The sequence below is a fragment of the Tubulanus polymorphus genome, chromosome 1 (assembly GCF_964204645.1).
Source record: "Tubulanus polymorphus chromosome 1, tnTubPoly1.2, whole genome shotgun sequence".
Taxonomy (NCBI): domain Eukaryota; kingdom Metazoa; phylum Nemertea; class Palaeonemertea; order Tubulaniformes; family Tubulanidae; genus Tubulanus; species Tubulanus polymorphus.
In genome coordinates this window covers 11,493,761-11,513,512 of record NC_134025.1, presented here as the reverse complement: position 1 = coordinate 11,513,512, position 19,752 = coordinate 11,493,761, and the positions used below count along the sequence as shown (strand labels likewise).

At 37.9% G+C, this 19,752-nt stretch overlaps 1 protein-coding gene across 5 annotated transcripts in view; it reads right to left on the bottom strand.

Moving 5' to 3' along the window:
* Window positions 1-1,430: 1,430 nt before the first annotated feature.
* Window positions 1,431-19,752, bottom strand: part of LOC141913401 (synaptotagmin-1-like) — a 42,427-nt gene continuing 24,105 nt past the window's right edge. For 4 of the 5 annotated variants that reach the window (XM_074804934.1, XM_074804942.1, XM_074804925.1 and 1 more), the window contains 7 exons: window positions 17,024-17,199; window positions 16,294-16,419; window positions 15,434-15,601; window positions 14,916-15,089; window positions 14,054-14,171; window positions 9,379-9,512; window positions 1,431-6,849 (listed from right to left, as the gene is read on the bottom strand). In XM_074804934.1, the coding sequence (XP_074661035.1) occupies window positions 6,664-6,849; window positions 9,379-9,512; window positions 14,054-14,171; window positions 14,916-15,089; window positions 15,434-15,601; window positions 16,294-16,419; window positions 17,024-17,199 (1,082 nt within the window). In that variant the 3' untranslated portion in view covers window positions 1,431-6,663. Of the gene's footprint in view, window positions 6,850-8,492; window positions 8,627-9,378; window positions 9,513-14,053; window positions 14,172-14,915; window positions 15,090-15,433; window positions 15,602-16,293; window positions 16,420-17,023; window positions 17,200-19,752 lie in introns of all 5 variants that reach the window. The other variant, XM_074804951.1, reaches the window with a different exon arrangement.

Here is a 19,752-nt window from a genome sequence, read left to right as displayed (position 1 = left end):
TTGTTTATTTTCGATACGACGATTGGTTGATTGGTTTGCATTGTGTCAAACGTCATATCCGTCGAGGTGATTGATCGTATAGGATAAAGCGAACGGACGCTGAAGTCATCACCCGATAAGTGTCACGTATAGCTAACGAGTCGTTTCTATTCTAAGGTCCCAATCTGTGTATCGCCGGTCCTATTTCATTAAACGTAAATCGTCATTTGGATAAGTCGTCAACATTATGATCGTCCCATCTATAACGATGAATTTGACTATATAGTAGAATCGGCTTAATTCGGGTCGTTTGGGACCAACACGTTTCATCTGGTTTACGGGAAATCCGGACCAAAGTAATTTTCTTATATAATAATGAACGAATGGGCTGCAAATAGTGTCGGGATTAGACCAAAATCCAGAATAAGCCGACCCGGATTAAGCGAGTTAAGAATATTTGTATATTTGACGTTTTTTCATCATCGAAATCGTCATAATTTCACCGCAAAGATTTATAAGGGAATAAATCATTGGAATTGTTCTGTATTGTCGGCTTAATCATAGTGGCCTCAGTCATCTTTTTAACTGGCAACTTCTTTTCCAAGAACAACATTCTTTTTCGAGCGACGGAAATCAGATTCCAAAACAAACTAAACTAAACATCATTTTAGACTAAGACAACAAGTTTATTAACACTTAATAAGATATATTTGTACAGTATTTTTTCACTATGTGTTTTATTCGTTACATTCCATAGTAGTGGTGCATTCTGATTGGAATTTCGCAATATCCAGAAAAGAAGCAAAAGTTCGTTCGTTCGTTCGTCTGGCTGCCAGGAAAACAAATCAATTTAGCATCATCACATTTATGCTTTATTCAATAATAACCAAATCGATCGACAATTCCTAACCAGCGGGTATTTTTTTTTTGAAAGTGCTTTATACGACCATACACCGGGGCTACACAACCACTGCATCCTCCCTCTGCAGGGACTCGAACCTGATGGCATCGCTACACTCAGCCACGGCACGAACCCCTGCATCAGTAGACCGGGTGCGCAGGTACATGCGCAGCTTTCCGAACGAAAACTGGCGGCACCAATCAGATTGCTCGTTGTATAATCGTTGAGGCAAATTTCAAGGAAGAACTATAAATGGGAAAACCCGGGCTAAAATAAAACGGGATTTTTGATTGGCTAAAAATCACATCATCTGAACTGCGCATGTATCTGCACACACGGTCGATTATGGCAGGGTTTCGTGCCGTGGCAATCTCGATGCCATCAGGTTCGAATCCCTGCCGGGGGAGGATGAACCACTGGGGCATATACATCGTAGTACAACTTCAAAATAAAGCTTCCCGCTTAATAATTCATCTACGTATATATAAGTTTTATTCAGAAGCCTCCCTTATAACTAGAACAGGAATTATCTTCTTATTTTTTTCTTAAATATATATATATATATATATATCACATTTTACTTAAAAACAAAAGTCGTAACAATGAACTCGGCGTCGGTTTCATAACAATTATATCCTCAACACATCATCGGAATAAAAGCATCTTACATATAACATAATGATAATAATCGTTATAATAATCATAATAATAATCATAATTATATCAACGAGGAATAAAACTCGGCGTCATTCAAATGCGCTATATTCTACAATACGGTATTATACATATTCTCGACTCGATATCTTTCCCGTGAAGAAGAACCCACATAAATATTCGTACACACATTGACTGCTCTTTACGACCGGCTGCGATAACTTTTATTGCTTTGATTTTTTAATGAGCGTTTCAGGCGCTATGTATTGTTAGTTATGATATGTAATAATATGACGGGTTACTACATTATATTCATAGTCGGAAATCCAGGAAACGGCAAGAAATTGGAAGTCATACGCGACAGAGGCAAATTCGAAGTATTTGGCAGGTTTCGATTGGTTGAACGTATCCGCGATTACGAACTCTCAAGCGGCCTTCTATCAAGTTTATTTCATTCCAGAGTTGGCGCGGTTTATTCCGGTCGAAACGCACTAGAAGAGTATTCCAGAATCACTAGAGACCAATCGAACATTCTTTTTTTGTGCGAACCGTTATCGACTGGAATAACCTCGAGGAAGCACTCGTCCAGTCAAGAGTCGGCCGAGCAGTTTAAAGCTGCCATCGACCCGCTCGTGCAACCACCGCGGCTGCCACTGATCCTCATAAGGACCACAAGCAGCCTAATAATTACAGATACAGATACAATCGAAACCTGGCTATGGTTTGCAGAGAAAGACAAAAAAGTCAGCCATCACAATCAGTGTTCCACGAATATTCAGAGTTGAGTTGAGAATAAGAGATACTTTTTCACCTTTGGCTTTACCGCGCCATAAAAGAACTAATTCAAATTCCGGTGTGTACAACTACCATAACATTGAGCTAGGTTTTCTGGGTTCATTTCAGATACGTATCTATTTTTTTTTCACTTGCCAACACCATTATCACGGTTATCGACGGTTTGGGACCAATTATCATTCAAGGCTCAGGTTTTCGGTTTGAAGGATAAAACTTTTCTTCAGTTACACATATATACAACAAAATCTAGGTTGGCAAATTTTCAACATCGAGATATCAGAATATGGACCAGCCAGCCTAATTTGCCACATCATTTGTAGAAAAGATGAGCTTGGACCCGATTCGAGTTCTATTTTCAACTCCTAGACTTTCTAAACATGGAATGATTCAACTACTTATTTAATCACTAAGATATCGATAGTACGAATTTTTTTTTTGTGGCCGCTACCAAATGCAAATATGGAAAAGCTAATTAACATTGAAATATGTAGACACACTTAAGCCGTTGGCTTATAATATTTGCGGAATACAAAATAAATTAAATCATTATTTTGTGACCTTTATGAGTAGTTAGATTTCCTGGGCATTTTGCATCCCTGGTATTACTAAGTACGTTCATTTTACCATTTATATAGATATTTATATGTATATGCATATATTCGTAGGCAATTTGTGTTATACCTGGAACAATAGTAGCTCTATTGTCAGTCATATGGATGGTTATCTGCAAACTCTGTTCGATGGATGAAAGGATGGATTTAACGTTAAGTTCGAAATTCCAATCGGAGAGTGAATAAAAGCTTGAACTATGGTTACATTTGATTTAAGCCTTAACTATTTTCACGGCGGCAAGACCCGACTCTGAACCATAGCTTAACTCTGCAATGTTTGCGATAAATCAAGTTTTGTCCAAAACAAACCCAATGCTGAAAATATTGAAACCGCACTGAATAACATTTATGCTAAAATAGACGAGGCATGTTCGAGGGAGGATGATAGTATTTTTCGCGTACGCGGAAGTTTAAAAAAGGCTGTGATGTGGGTTCTTCTTAACCTAGTCACAACTTACGGTGAGCAGTCCACTTGCGTTATACTAATATATTATGTTAATATATATATAACATACATGCATATACATAAATTTATTCTCGACGTACAGATATAAATTTATATATATACATATACAAATATCCATTTATTTATACAGAATATACAATATGCTTATAACAGTAATCATTATTCGATATTTCATGAACGCGTGCCTCACCCGGTGGAAAGAGGCGATATTTTTCGAAGCCACTGGAATGTATACACGATAATCGTACGATGTACTGGTTCAACTTCGCGCAAATTTAAGTGGGAGGTGGTCGTTAAAGTCGAAATTTGCTGAAACGCGTCTTGCTCGCGGTGGCGGTAGTGGCAAAAAAAATAAAATCGTGTATTATCACTATATTTACATCGTGGAATATTTTCTACGGTTGTCGCGAGGAATGTCAATTCTACTGGGGTCACTGCGTATATCTGAGTGAAATAGGCATGTTCAATTTCATATCTCAAGAGCAAATGAACTATATCCCTTCAGATCATGGGTAATGTTCTCGAAAAATGCTGTAAGTGGTAGAGGCAATTCTGGCATGTTGGCATTACATGGAAAAATTACAGTAAGTTTTCCATATAATGGCTACAAAAGGAAAGGCCAACTTCATATATCATTTGTCCAGATTGTAAAAAACATGCTATTCAGTTTAACTTGCAGTGATCAACTTATCGAATTGACATTTTCTTTGACACGTTTCCATACCAAATTAACAAACTTCATCATACTTTATACATATCACCTGAAATTCTCTAAGCATTATTAGTTTTGAAGGTGGGTTATCATCAGAAAATTTGTTCAACATTTCGTTCGTTTGTTCACGAGAGCATTTATTTCATCATGGCATACAACGAGACTGCTTCAACGATGGGCTAGATATTACTATCCCTGAATCCCCTCAAAAAGTACTCCCCCTTTAACAAGGAGAGAATACTGGTAACTCTGGTTCGATGACTATTATTCACATACATCGGTTTTCAAACTAGATGTTTTTCGAAGGAAATTTTGATCGATTGGTTTTGTCATACCTAAACTCGATAGATATGCATTTGATTTTCGTAAATTTACAATGGTCAAATCATTGAAGTAACAAGACCACCTAAGCGCCTATGAAAACGTGTGAAGAAATTCTACAAACCAAGTACTGGTTTTATATATAGACAGTTACTAACTTTAACCCAGGACTCTCAAACACAAAATCCTGTAGCTGTCGAGATTGAAGGTGACTTTTTTGTGCCACGTCCCTTGCAGTCCATGCTTTAACCCAGAAATCAGATTGAATCGTAAGTCAATTTGTATTTCCACGGTAACAATGAGAAACCATGGTCCGCTCAATACGGATTGTTTGGGTCCAGTGAAATTAATCCAGTTTGCGAGAAATCCAGATCAAAATTTCTATCTTATCAATAAGTGGACTCTTAATAGTATCAAGATTAGATCAAAATCCGGATTCAACTGATCGGGATTTTAAGCGCTGCGTATGCTAATAACTGAAAAATTCAAATAGCAGCATATTCACAGGCGTTAATACCTATCCACAAGAATTTAGATGCCCACCGCTAAACTGGAAAGCTTGGCGGTACACTAAGGATGAAATGCAATTCAGAAAAGGAGGTATTCTTAGGTACGCTGAGGAGTGCATTAAAACATAGTAATAAAGTTCAAATGTTACGGATGGTTTTCGATCCGAAATTTTCAACATAATCGTTCAAAATCATCCCGACCTGTCTCACATAAACCACATCTGCACGGAGTCGATAAACTCGAGTTAACATAAAGATACACCAACCTCTAGTAATAGCCAGCATTGATATAAGAGGTTTCCCTCGTCAAAGTCATTTCGCGTGAACATATACATACAGCTGCTATAAGCCTGACTCTCTGTGTAGACGTAGCTTTAAAGACGTTTTGCATTGCAGGTGCGTTGGAAGCAATTTTTCATTGCCGCGGCCGATTGCCAATTTTTGACACGTTCTAAATGTTGACATGGCGAATTTACTTCGATTTTCGCCAAAAATGTGGCATTGATAGAAGAAAAACGTCATTCAGTCAGTTGCCGCTGCACTTCCAACGCCACTGCATTGTACGCGATTGCAAATATCTTGTTTACGTAACAAGTCGAAAGATTAGTGGCGCTACAGAGTTTTTGAAATGCACTGAATAATTACTGAAAAAAAAACCAGTAGTAGTTTGATTAGATTAGAAAGAGGCCACCAGTGCTAGTGCTGGCCTTATTTTCATACACATATTAACGCATACACGTTTCGCATCGATAATCATCTCCGATTATATTACGCGATTCTCCAATCATCCTCCTGACTAGAATCAGATTAATAATGGCAATGAATTAATTGACGATTATTCATATTATTACAGATACATTCACCGACTACCACATTAGTTACCAGAGAATGTTTACATGATTTCTTTTTTTGTAATCACCAACATTATCGATAATCTCATTACAGATACACGCACTTAACATATGACAAAAAGAACGCCGCCGTCAACCCTTTGCCCGCGTGTTCGCTTGAAATTTCTTCTCAATTTCTAATGACTTTAATGAAGGCATCATTACTTAACGCTAAGCATAACCATTCGCAAGCGGTAAAACCTAGTTTTATTACCATGATAATATATACGAGCACCTCAATAGCGGCTTCGGCTTCAAGGGCACAACCGACGTGGTAGTGACAATTGAAACTGCGTTTTCAACATGGTATCCAACTGACTGGAGTACGTAAATACTATCATTGCGTCGCGTCTTCGGTCGGTGGTTTCAGGAAGATGTTACTTGCCTTGGCTTGTCGTCATCAAACGCAAATACCAGGGAATGCCACAATACAGTATCTCGCAAGACAACAGCCCTCTACTGCCATTTTTCAAAGTCATAGACATCGATAGCGTTTTAACCTTTACACTGCCAGTGTAGAAGTCGGTGCAAAACGAATAGCGGACTGTAGGCAAAGGGTTGAAGGTAAGTAAATCATAGTCAACATGATTTACTTTTTTTTTTGGTGTGTAATATTTGATTATCATAGAAGAATGAGACAAACGGTATTTTTATGGTTTTACACGGTTTTGACTTTTGTGTGTTGTAAATAATACACATGTTTGATTAAGTAGGCGTAAAATTCAACGTACGCACACACGCACAGGCCGGTAAAGTATGTATCGTCGTGACCTCAATGCCAACGCTGACGACAAGATGGCCGATGGTGACGTCGCCCGGTTGAATTTAGCTTTTCTCCGGCATTTCTTGTAGCGTGTGCCACTGCGCGATCGGCCGTCGTGGATTGGCCAACATGTCGCTCCAATGCCGCAGTTCCGTTCCTGACGAGTTGCACCCGAGCACGATGCGTCCGATTGGTTCTGATGTGCCGATTCGATCATAGTCGACGACCGTGATGATTAGCGTTACTTTCTACAAATTGAAAATTTTACGAAAATGTTAGTTTGTTTGTTCATGCGTACATATTATGTTCAATCATCGGAGAAAACCCTATAAATTTTGTTTTTTTCCGAATCTTGAATTGGAAATTTGAAGGGGGACATTCTTAATGTTCTTCATCAAAGCATATCATTTTTGTTTTAACTTTTTATTACAATTTTGTTTCGTAGTCAAGCGTATACCGTAGATTATTCTTTTGAAATCATTTGAGGAGGCAATGCGCTTAAGCATCTTGCTCTCTCGCACCAGTGACCTTCATTTCAAGGTCAGGATTTGGCATCAAAATTAAAATTTGGTATATCACATGAGCCGACAATTAAAGCAATTACTGTAGGCCAATTGATATTGGAAAAATATAATTTCTAGTATAAATATATATATATATATATATATGTGTGTAGAATATATAGGTAAAAATTTTGATAAAATTTGAAAGTATTTACTTACAACTTCTTTCACAAAGTAAATGCGAGGTTGATTAACAATATTATATATACTGCAGTTCAAGAGGAAACTTGGTGTATATGAATTCATACTGCACTATCATTTTTAGCTTTTTTAGAGGAAGGGAAAACTGGTGCAAACGCGAGTGACAGTGTTTAACCTATGTTAGAATCTACCTGTTATCTACTAACTAACTATATGTGCAGTGTTTTTTGTCTAACTAGCAACTGTGCAAAATTTGTTAGTAATAACCATCCAGCAATCTTATTCTTCGATTGAAAAGTAAAGTCTATACGAATAGTATTTTGACTAATCTATGTATATATACTAAACAACAATGGGTGGGACGGTGTGGGAAGGTGTGGGAGGGGGGTGGTTGGTCAGGAGGTTCATCACACAGTCTGAGGCCGGGGCAGATGGAATTTAACCCCACCTGGCAATAGGTAATATTAATCAAAGTACATTTCTTGCTGCCATGCAACATATTCAATGACTAAACATAATGACAAGGGTATCATTGAATTGCTACCATAAACTACAACTTTTTTCATCTTAGCGTCAATGATCAGACTGACCCGAGGGGAAAATTTTTTTATCATTCTATCATTTCGAAACTTTACATCTACAACCATGACACTAAATCTTCAACATGTGAAATTTCACCCTTAGGTTGATCTCCGTACCTATTCTACCAGATTGGCTCGCGTCAAAGGACTAACCATCTTAAGTCAGGATTCTAACCCAACACATTTGGGGTGGCAGTATTATAATGACAACTGTTCCATAATTTTCCTGATGATGACCTCAACAATTGAAATCAATAATTATAACTTTGTGACACCGGTACCAAAAATCAGATCCAGTACCTCGTTCATCTTCTACTGTTAAGCATGGTTGGTACCCTCGAAAGGGCAGTCGAGTTTCATTTTTCGATCAAATACAGACGATAAGTACGTACGTATCTAAACATTGACAAATAATGCGATAGATAGCGAGTAGTTTGGGAATACATCGATATACGCTAGCAAACTAGACGATGAACGAACAACAATGGTGACGAAAAAAAAGAGAAAAAAAAAACTATCAAACGTTTATACATTGATAGCTATACTGCAGGCAACACATCGACACAAATACACGACATGTATGTCTAGCGTATAGAGCTTGAATACCTGAATCTGTTCGAACGGAACCTCGAACGAAAACGATTCGTTATAGTACGGGTTCAGCGTACACTTCTTAATAGTCGTTTTCTTCTTCTTGATGCGCTTTCCGTTAAGCATCAAAGATAGTTTAACATAGGGATCTAGAGACAGCGATAGAGAGAGAGAGGTAGAAGAAAAAAGAGATGATATCAAACGACACGCGTTGATGATTCGGACGGCGGGGATTTAAAAAAAAGAGACGGAACAAGTCATCGCCGCGGCTTGTTCGTCGCTGACAACAATGATGACGACGACGGTGGTGGGGCTTCTCGTATGCCCCCCGAGAAAAAATCCGAACACCACGTGAAAATCAAAATACCAAAAAACCCATTGATTATGATACGTAATGATGATGATGATAATAATAATAATGTACCATGCAAAAATTTGAAAAGGTGGGGGTTAGAAAAAACAGTTTATCATGAGCCAACACCGTCACATTTCCAGACCGATCACGCATTTCTCACGCCTGTCCCGACGATAAATGGTTGTTTATTCAAAATGGACTGTCAAAATATTTTCAGCAGATGGTATTGCAAGAAGTAGGCAACATTCTGAATTCGCGCTGAAAGATTCGGATCCAAAAAACCATTTTCGCCGACGCTAAGCGTGAGCATCGAGTGATCATTCCGAAAACACGTTCAGATTCGTTAAAAAAAGCATGGTCAGCTTGGTTTTTTACGATGTTTAAAAAAGAACCAGTTTGCGTCCCAGTAAAAGCAGCCATTCCGTGAAGAAAATGCGCAACATCGTAGTCGCCACGTGTTCGACAACGATATCGGTCGCGGCCAGACGGACGAGCCGATGTTACGTATACGAATATATATATAAATAGAGTGCGCGTCGTGTATACCTGAATTTGTTCGAATGGAACCTCGAATGTAAAAGATTCATTGTAGTACGGATTCAGCGTACGTTTCTTTATGGTCGTTTTCTTCTTCTTCAAACGTTTCGTACCCTGATACAGTGCTAATTTCACATAAGGATCTACACTCACGGAACAACAGAAAATCATAATGATAATAATAATAATAATAGTACATCATATTGTGCATATATATATATATATATATATATATGTTTATAAACGTATGGTTGAATGTTTATATTTCAACAAAAAAAATCGCTTATGTGTACAGTAGACTCCACTGCCAGATTTATCAAGAATATATTGCAGATTTCATTGCAAGACTACAGAACATTTTGCCGTAGAGTCTGCTGTAATACAAATAAAGAAGAATGATTGAAGATAAATGAAAATACAATTGAATCAAGCCTTTTTCTGGTCTGCAAAAGGAAAATGATGACAAGAGCGAATGTTGTTATGGTCTCCGTACTGAGCTCACATGTATGGAAATTTTTCGGATCAACTATCTAATAGGACAAGTCACTTAAGTGCACCACCAGGGTGGCGCTAGTGTACTTTGGGGAAAACATAATACTTCTAACATTATACTATAGTCTATTATTGTAGAATCAATGTCTTTGGCCAAAAATGTCAAATCATTAAATGGAGTGTTTTCACAATGCATTGGTCCAAAGTGAAGTATTTTATCGATTATAGGGTTAAATTCTACACCGGCCGGTTAACCAGCCCTTGATGAGAAAGTAATTAACAAACAGATAATGGTACTAATTTATTAGTGATTGAAAGATCTTCTTATCTGCATTAAATTTGCATCCAGATTTGCTGTCTTTTTCGAGTGGGGTTTTCAAAAGATCTTTTTTCAAAATCAATGTAAAGAGAATAAGTAATAGCCTAGATGTACATCATTACGATCAGATTATTAGCGAATCACAAAATATCCCGACAATTAATGGTTCTTCGAAATATAGCATTATTTGTAACTTTAATCATATATTGATAACGGCAAGATGGCAATTTGATGTGTATTTCTCTGTGAATCTTTCATATGCTGCTTAGCAGTCTGTATACTTCATGTCTAGGATAAAACATTGGTAATGAACTAATCTAACCTAACTAATATGAAAATTTGGTAACAGGTCCTGTATTTTGCAATGCATGGTGTATTTCTTCCCTTGCAAGGATTCATCGACCCTCAAAGAGACCAAACTATCATTCCGAGCCCCACTGTTGCAGACCTGGTGTTTCACATAATCGTGAATAGCATCGCATACGTGCAAAGACTGATCTAAATTTCATCTCTAAAAACGAAATGTGAATATAGTAAATGTGTAATAAGCGACTAAGTTATTCTAACACGCAAACAATCTGAATTTTTGTCATAAAAGACAAAGGCAATTCAAAGCAGTGGTTTTCTGTCGAATGTAAAATCAGGGTCAGATCCAGCGGCAATTTTTCAGGGTCATACCAAAATTTCGTTTTGGGCAAACCATATTCATTAAAAAGGGCAGTTCTGGCAGTTTTGCCCTTTGGACAGGAAAAAAATATTGGCACTCGTTTTCGGAATTCCATAAAAAAATTGTGCCTTTCTTTTACAGAATCTGCCATTTTCAGAGATATATTTATAAAATAAAATGCCTTCAGATAAATGGCAAATCTCCTTTTGGGGAATTTGCTTCGGGGAAATTTCATCAACCCGCTGGATTCGCTCCTGAGAATAATAACAATAAGTTCATGTCTCCGCACGGTCAATAACCTCGAAAAGAACTATAAAGCAGCTTTGCGATATATCCACACGCATAAGCATCGTAGATAAATCCATTTTCCATAAAACAGTACCAAATCAATTAGAGATCACCAATTCTATATATATCTAACCTGAAATTTATGTTCAGCCGGCTTAATTCAATTCGAGATTTGACCTGCTGAAAACATAACTTAAAAAGAGACTAACAACATTCATGGTTATATGGTTAAATGATGTCGACCTTCAATTCTACCTGTTTATGAAATTGAAATGGATAAAGATATTATATGAATATATACATATATGTATTTTCAAGTGCAACACCGCTGGAATATGGTGACTTGTGTTTGAAAAAAAAATGTACCTATGAAAATTAATTCATTTTACATTTTGCATGGTATGAAAAACTAAAGAAAAGGAGAAAAACACCTCCCGAAACCATCGCCAAAACACTTGGATCCAGTTCCACAGTTGCGAGTTAAGATCAACTCTGAGTTAAAGGTAGAGCGGGTACACAAGCGCATTTTTCAAACACGTTCGATATTTTCAGCCGATTATTCATGTCAGTGAACTTATCGCTCGCAAATTTACTCATCTGCCCGAACTCAACTTGATTGATTTTCATCAACCAATAGAATGCATTGTCGATATCATGTGATTTGTTAAAATGGCTACGATAAGCAGCGTCTACACTGTCTGAATATCGATATTGATCACTACGTGTGCCCGTTCATTATTGGGCGTATAAATTCGCCGTCACGATCAAGCAAAAAATTCACACGGGTGTGCATGCTGTCTGTCACACCTCCTCTCCGTGTGATGTTTTTATCCGTAATTTCGTTAATAATCAGTTGATCTGTGTATATTATTCATTAGTTTATTCAGTAAGGATTTTGCATTCAGAAATTAACTATGATTTTTCCGGAAGTTGTTTTTGTCTTCAGTAATCAGCGATAGCGTGTAATGCTGAAAAAACTGTTCGGTGGATGCTCGGAGACGTTGCTATGACGTCATCACTTATTCATTTGCATAAAAAACACAGTAGGCGGCGTCCACCTTACGGGCCGTGGAAGCCGTTCATCAGCATTACGCGAGCGTATTTTAGGTAAACAATTGCTGATGGATGAAAGCAAAAACAAGTTTATGCGAAATCATAGTTGATTTCTGAATGCAAAATCCTTACTGAACAAACTGATGCATAATAAACACCGATAAGCTGATTATTAATGAAGTCACGAAAAGTGGCACGGAGAGGTGTGACAGACTTACGGTTAGTTCATTTGAGTTACCTCCGCGTCAAGTCTTTAACTCAGAACTGTGAAACTTGGCCCCCGAATGTAAGGCCATTTAAACCGATCATGCGTCGGGTGTTTCCGAATTCAACCCACAATCTGAACGTAATCTGCCTACGGTAGGATAACTTGACGCGATATACTCGATGGTGCGCTCGAAAAAAAGGTAATCGATGTTTCGTCGCTATCGGAAAAGAAGAAGATGAGAAACACTTTCAAAAACGAAATGGAGGATATGTCGCGGCGAAAGCGACGTCATAAAAAATCTGATCGATATTAGGATGAAATCATAGTCAGAAATCGAAATAGCATATTGAATGAAATAACATATCGAAAATAACAAACAAGTATCATTTGGACAAGAAATCTTAAAACCTGTTGTAACGCTCGTGACAAGACAAGTCGAATTTCTTCGGCAATTCATTAGTTGCACGATTGAATTTGGTGCGAAGATAGATCGCTAATCAAATGATCACGTGATTTAGTATATATTCTTTTCGCTGAATTTATTCTGCGAAGGCGACAAACTCGACAAATTTGGTAATCTTCAACAATCAAAATTCGGGTAAAATAGCGAATTTCATTTTTGCAATTATTGAAAATTCATTCGCGGAGTAAATTCGCTCATCAAATTCCCCTAGTCTGTCACGGGCTTAACGAGGTCATCAAATTCAATATAGATTAATTTGAATCTATCATCAACCCAAATTTCCCTCGTATACTGATTATGATATTTTCGGAACGAATTCGATTCTCTGACGGTTGAAATTAAATCATCACAGCAATACCTAATAAATATTATGAACAATACCACGCGTAAAACGGATTCGGGCCCTTTTTTCCGTTTAAATATTGATAGCTAATCTATTGGAAAGCTCGTGCGCATAAAAGCTGTTCGGCAAATTTCCATTCGAATGTTCGTAGACAAATATTTAATGAGTCAATTAGCCGCGAAATGCGCTAAAGTGCTCTACGTGCGCGCGCGCATACCGCTCATGGTAAACTGCTAAGCTTCAGATTGACGAAACGCCAATGGGTTTAATTCCCATATTCACCACAGGAGGTCTCTGCCTAGTGATCTAATTGATGTCATTGACGTCATCATTGCACTGCTGTAATATTGGCCGCGCATGTGTACTGAACACTGTACGGCTACAGCATACTATAAGGGAATACGGATTGATTAGGGATTGTCTAGTGAATATGCAGCAATGCACAACGTTTATCCGATATTCTATTTTCGGCTATGCCGAGCTACGGTATTGAAAATCATTGACAGTATATATATATACATATATATCATTTGAGGAGATGTTTGCAGCACTCTCGTATTAATGGAAGCTTTAAGGCGGCCCTGTCACTGTAACGTTATAAAATATACGCTAATTGACCTTATTCCCGGTAAATTTCTCGAAGATAAAACTTTTACAGAATTACATATAATATCCACTAGGGCCACAACAAATACGAATACTTCTAGCCTGTTCAAGGCACCGGTTATTTCGGGTTATTTCTGTTTGATGAAAGCTTTACCATGTAACATCGTTCTAAAAAGGATTCTGAAAAGATTTTTAGTTATATGCATTTTAGTCACCGATGAACATCTATCTATCGCGAGACGCACCTGAAAGTCCTCCGACGTCCATTTTCTTGAGATTCTTCGCTTCGAGAATGACAACGGTCAGTTTGCCAGCCGTGGGTACATATCGCAATGAGAAGCAAATGTCGCCCAGTTTGTTCTCCTACAAAAAATGTAAAATCAAATTTTAAATTAAATTGTACAAGATTAGCATAGCATCGGTTTCTCATCCAGACCTAGTCTGATCTAGTTTGATAGTTGAGCATGTAAATAGTTACGAGTTTACTAATTGAGTCGATTTTAGGCGAGAAAATTGTTCTTAAATCCCTCTACCCACTGAGGAGCATTATTAGTAAGCTCGAGGTTTCTTTCTTCCTCTTAAAAGTGAAATCAGAGAAGCATCGACCAAAAATCTCTGCTATTACCAGGATTTGATCCCATCAATGGATTGATGAGACCAGTTATTGGAGGCTTAAACCACTCCGACATTGGGCTAAGAACTGTGGAAGTGGTCCACCGAGATTATGTTCACTAGTATTTTGATGATACCACTACAGATTTTTGAGAATGACTTTCACGTGTGAACGAAATTCACAGATGTTCATTGACAGTTTCAATATGAAATGTGATATGCAATTAACACTTTTTATAGTCATGAGAAGGTACAATTAGAGCGCACGAATATATACAAATACAGCAGGAATAATTTGGTTCAGTTATTGTTACAGGGATATTCATTTGATGAAATGATATTTTCCAGTAGACTCCCAACTTAATCATTAACTAAGTCAAACCCTATTACTGGTCTCAATTGATTTTGACAATAAGATCGACTTATTCATCCTCAAATCTCCTATTTTTCTAAAGTCTTTAGTAGTGCAAGAATAAAGATATCCGTTGTTCAAACCTTTTCTCCTTCGGCTTCCGGACTAGTTAGGTCTCTCCATTCTTCGATCACGCGGCCCAAATCAACCGAGTTTAACGGGACCTTCACCAGGCCGATCTGGTCATGTTTCGAGAACCGATCAAAGTCGTAGACGGCGAACGTCAATATTTTCGACGCTATGTCTGCGTACGCCACCTATTGAAAGAAGGTGAAATGTGAAACTAACATCGCATGATTGGTGTTTAGACGCACACTGCGGAGTACTTGTCGCATTGTGACAAAAAGATCAAATACGTTAGATATCGGTGTCGACGACGCAAGCGACAAGTACGCCTGAAAATTTCACCCCCACGCTAGGTTAATTTGTTGCTGGGGTACTTTTTGTGGCGTACTTGGTGCTAGAGTCTGGCAGGTTTAAGATAGGAGCAGTGAACGGATTCAAAAAGTCCATATTCAAAGAGATAGAGTAGTTAATGAAAGTACTTCAGCATAGATAACTCTGCATATAAAAGCATAGCATCCTTTGTCACTCTAATTACCTTGAACGTGAAAGTTTCGTTGAAGACTGGGTTGAGCGTTTTGCGGTGAACTTTAGTCTCGAATTTCTTCTTTTTGTCGGGCAGAATGTAAACTTTTACGTATGGATCAGATGTACCAGACATGTCCATACCCGGCAGGTCCGACGCCTGGATAACACCGACGGCCAACTGAAAACAACGCCACGAGACATGTTGAGAACTAGATTGGCCAGAATGTGCCACATGACACGTAGGAGAGAAATTGGCCGGAATAAAGTTGCATCATCAATTCATTAGTATGTAAGCAAACATTAGCATCCTTCTGCACAGGTCATTTTGAGAATTTCTTTAGACTTCTAACACTAACCAAGATATAGCAAAATATCCGACTGTTCTTTTCAAGTTAACAATGATGCCGAAATATCATATCAGGGCTGTATTTAGGGCAGGTGGGGGCACTTGCTCCCCACAGAAATTTTTGGAAAAAAGCCCTTTTTTGCAAATATTATTGTTATATCCTATAGAACTGCCCTTTTTGGGTTTCTTTGCCCCCGCCAAAATTAAAATGCTAGGTACAACCCTGGATATATGGTTTCTATGCGGAAAGTTCAGTTAGGCAGGATCATCTCATCATTTCTTATTCTTATCGGGACTGTAGAGTTTCTTAATTTTGGCAGAATCGAATTGGCACAAGGGATATATCTGTAATACATATCTAGTGATTTGGCTTTTTTAGGGTTAATTGACATTGCAATTCACATTTACGATACTTTCATTCGATTTTATTGTTCAACAGTTCGATCTAGGTACCGGTGACGTGAATTTGTCAATACCCAGTAGTGTATTCGCTTTTCGATTCAAATTCGCTGTCTGGTAATTACCTCGCCCTTCTGGAAATCGTAATCCATCGAGAACTGCAGTTTACCGAGTTTGACTTCTGACTTCGTACTTTCATTGTCGTCGTCTCCTTCCATATTGACTTCTAACTCATCCAAGTCCGGCTGCACCTTATACGAAAACGTTTTCATCATTGAATAATTAATCCTTAAGGTAATTATCCAACAGCCATAGCGCAGACACAAAGGCTGCCTTTAGTCAGCAAGGTCTCTCAGTGTCATGAATCTGAGACATTCTATCTATCATTCGTTTATACATTTTTTATTCATTCAAATATTCATTTAATAGATGATGGCAGAATGAAACGAACTATTACATATGTATGATGACCCGGGTACGAACTTATACAGTCCTGGTGACTTCCCTTAGGGTAATAATTTCACCATAGCCGATCAATGTTCCCGCTGATAATATCAAGCTACGTGCGATGAACCCGATAGAAGGCATTTGATGAAAGCGAAATTAAATACTCGCTCATTCGAATCTTATTCAGTCATATCAAAGCTAATTTTGAAAAGTCTTTCTACGAATGTTTAAGGTAAGTTGTGAGGCATATACGCAGCAAAAAGTTTATCCGAAATTAATTTTTTGAGGTTTGAAGGAAGTTCTCACTTTTTACTGAACTTGAAATGTTCGAAACGTCTCCCTAGTACCGGACTCCCGTCGAGCGAATATTGACCGTTGATAACTGGGCCTAGTTCAACTATTTCTTACCTTTTCCTTGTACGAGTTTCCTAGAATCTGTACACTTTTCAAGTCGACGGCGCCTTTCAGGCCCTTTTTGCCTTCCTTTCGTTTTCGTTTGCAGCATTTCTTACATATACAGATGCAACAGCATAACAGCAGGAGTACAGCCACTACGGCGATCGTTATAGTAGCCCATAATGGTACTGAAAACAATCAGATTATCAAATGAGTATCACAAGATCTTAGAATTAGTGATTGAAAGCTTTGGCAAATGCAAATAGTTGCATCGTTAACTAGGGGTCCTTCATGGGAAGTGCTGGACCATATGACAATTTCAATACACAACGCCCTCTGGTGAACAGTTAAGCCAATGACCATGAAACTCACTGCAATTTTAGAATATATATGGAAATAACGTGTCATTCCACTATTCAACGCTCACATAAACGGTTAGCATTATACAGAACCCAAAAAAGTTGAAACACCACAACCATAGAACATGTCACGGGCTTAAACTTGAAATTGGTATCGGTCACATGGTGGACTAGAATCAAAATTTCATCTAAACCTAACTATATTTTGTAAAATTATCACATTATTGCAGGATATGTACGGTACTAAACATCAAATATGAGCATGAAGTAGTTTTTTCCAATTGGCGCGACATGGTGATCCACACACGCTTCGCACACCAATAAAATCAAAACATGTACATATAATCTAAGATTATTCATTACTTTCAATATTTTCAGATCTCTTACTAACTACTGATGAATTTGTTTTCAATATCAAAGTAGGAGTGTCTACCGGCTAGCCATATGCTACGAAATTCCAATTTCAGTGAATTCGATACTACGTATTTCAATGAGAAAATCTCAATGAACTATTACTATTAATATACCTATACCGTAAAACCTACCGGTATAACAAATCGATGGTAAGCTGCAACGCTGCCATATGTGGTAATGAGCACTCGGTCTTATGCCATCAAATTAGCTCAACTGTGAACTGATATTCTAAGTAACCGAATTCATACATTAGGCCTATCTACACAACTCACCAAATATATCCCTTCCCTCTTCTAGGTTTACCCATCTCAAATTTCAATGTAATATGACAAATCACAGCTAGAGACCATAGAAGAATTCAGAACTAGAATGACCCATTTTGGTCCGAAAATGGCCTTTTTGTTTGTAATAGCCAGCTGGGGCTTGGCTGATGGTCTTAGAAAAACGATACAGCCATGTCATAAGCCGCGATCACACAAGCGTTTTTGGCCTGGGACAACTGTTCAAACGGGTGCCAAATGGGCCTGAGCCTGTTTGGCCCGACCAAAAATGTTGTACCAGGCCCGAGCCAAATTTTAGCACTAGACAAATGATTGCGTTTGAATTGCAACTGGTACCGGAGATGACCCACTTCGCTTTTTTTGAGCATTGTATAGTATCAAGTGAATTGTTCGCGTCTAAACGTGATCTCTAATTAGGCACGGGCCAAATTTGGCTCGAGTCTGATCCGTGCCAATTTGGCCCGGGCCAAATCGCGAATGTTTATACTATTGTATAGAAGAATTATGAAATACATTAAGAAGGTTTGTTTATAACAGCATTTATCAGGTATCGAGGATTATTTATTCAAAATCTGTAACAGAATTAACTAGTTATAGCCAGAAAGTATATATTATACTCCCTACATTTAGAAAACTCGACTAGGCCTATCATAAAACAATCATTTTATGGTATGATCTCATGCCCCCTGAAGCAATGCACAATCTTCCCAATAGAAAAAATATTATACGTAGCACCTTAAATCTTTCAAGCAGACAATTTGATAAAAATGGTCCTAGAATCTGCTTTTTGATTATCGAGAATGATACGAAAATGCCACTCCAATAGACAGGGTTCAAGATAGCATCGTTGGTCTGAATTTAATGGCTTTCCAATACCACTTTGGACCAATTTTCAAGGCAATCTTCATCGGTGAACGTAATAATTTCTGAAGGAATCAAAGACCGAATCTATACGAATAGAAATCGACATGGCTGTCCCTCGTGGATCTTGAACACAACCGCGAAAAAGTCGACAACGTCATAGCGAATTATTTCGATAATTAGATATTGATTCGATGGTGTTTAAACACGTTGGAAAGCGCTCCATAAGTAAATACATCCAACTGCTGAAATCGTAATCAATTCCATGCGGAGAAATTCGAATGAAATAATACAATGTAACTTTTGTCATAGATTAAAGCGACCCTGGATCTATCAACGGCTGGATAAAACAAATGCGATTTAGTTCAAATTCTAACCGAAATCACAAACGAAATGTAAATCCGCCCTAAAATCACACAACTGTATCTGTACTTCGATTTCCTATTTTTGAAAAATCAAACCCCCTTTCGCTCTCGGCACGTGTTTTAAAGGGATACCACCAATCATAACAAAATTATAGAGGAGTCTTTGCTTTCTGATTGGCTTTTCAAAACCAATATTTTTGCGATCAGATATTCGAGAAAAAGCTCATATAAATCTTAACGAGGCCCTTTTTCAAAATTCAGCTACGTAGAGTTTGGAGAATGGATAATGCTGTAATGAATGATTTGTATGAATATATGCTCAGTTGCACAGACAAAGAGCCCTTGCTCTGGAAACCATGTCATTTAAATTCGCTCCATTTGTATAGTAATAGGCTCAGCCTAAGGCTGGCCTAAAAATGACCCTCTTCATATTTCTTCTCCTAGTCAAACCGAACTCAAAA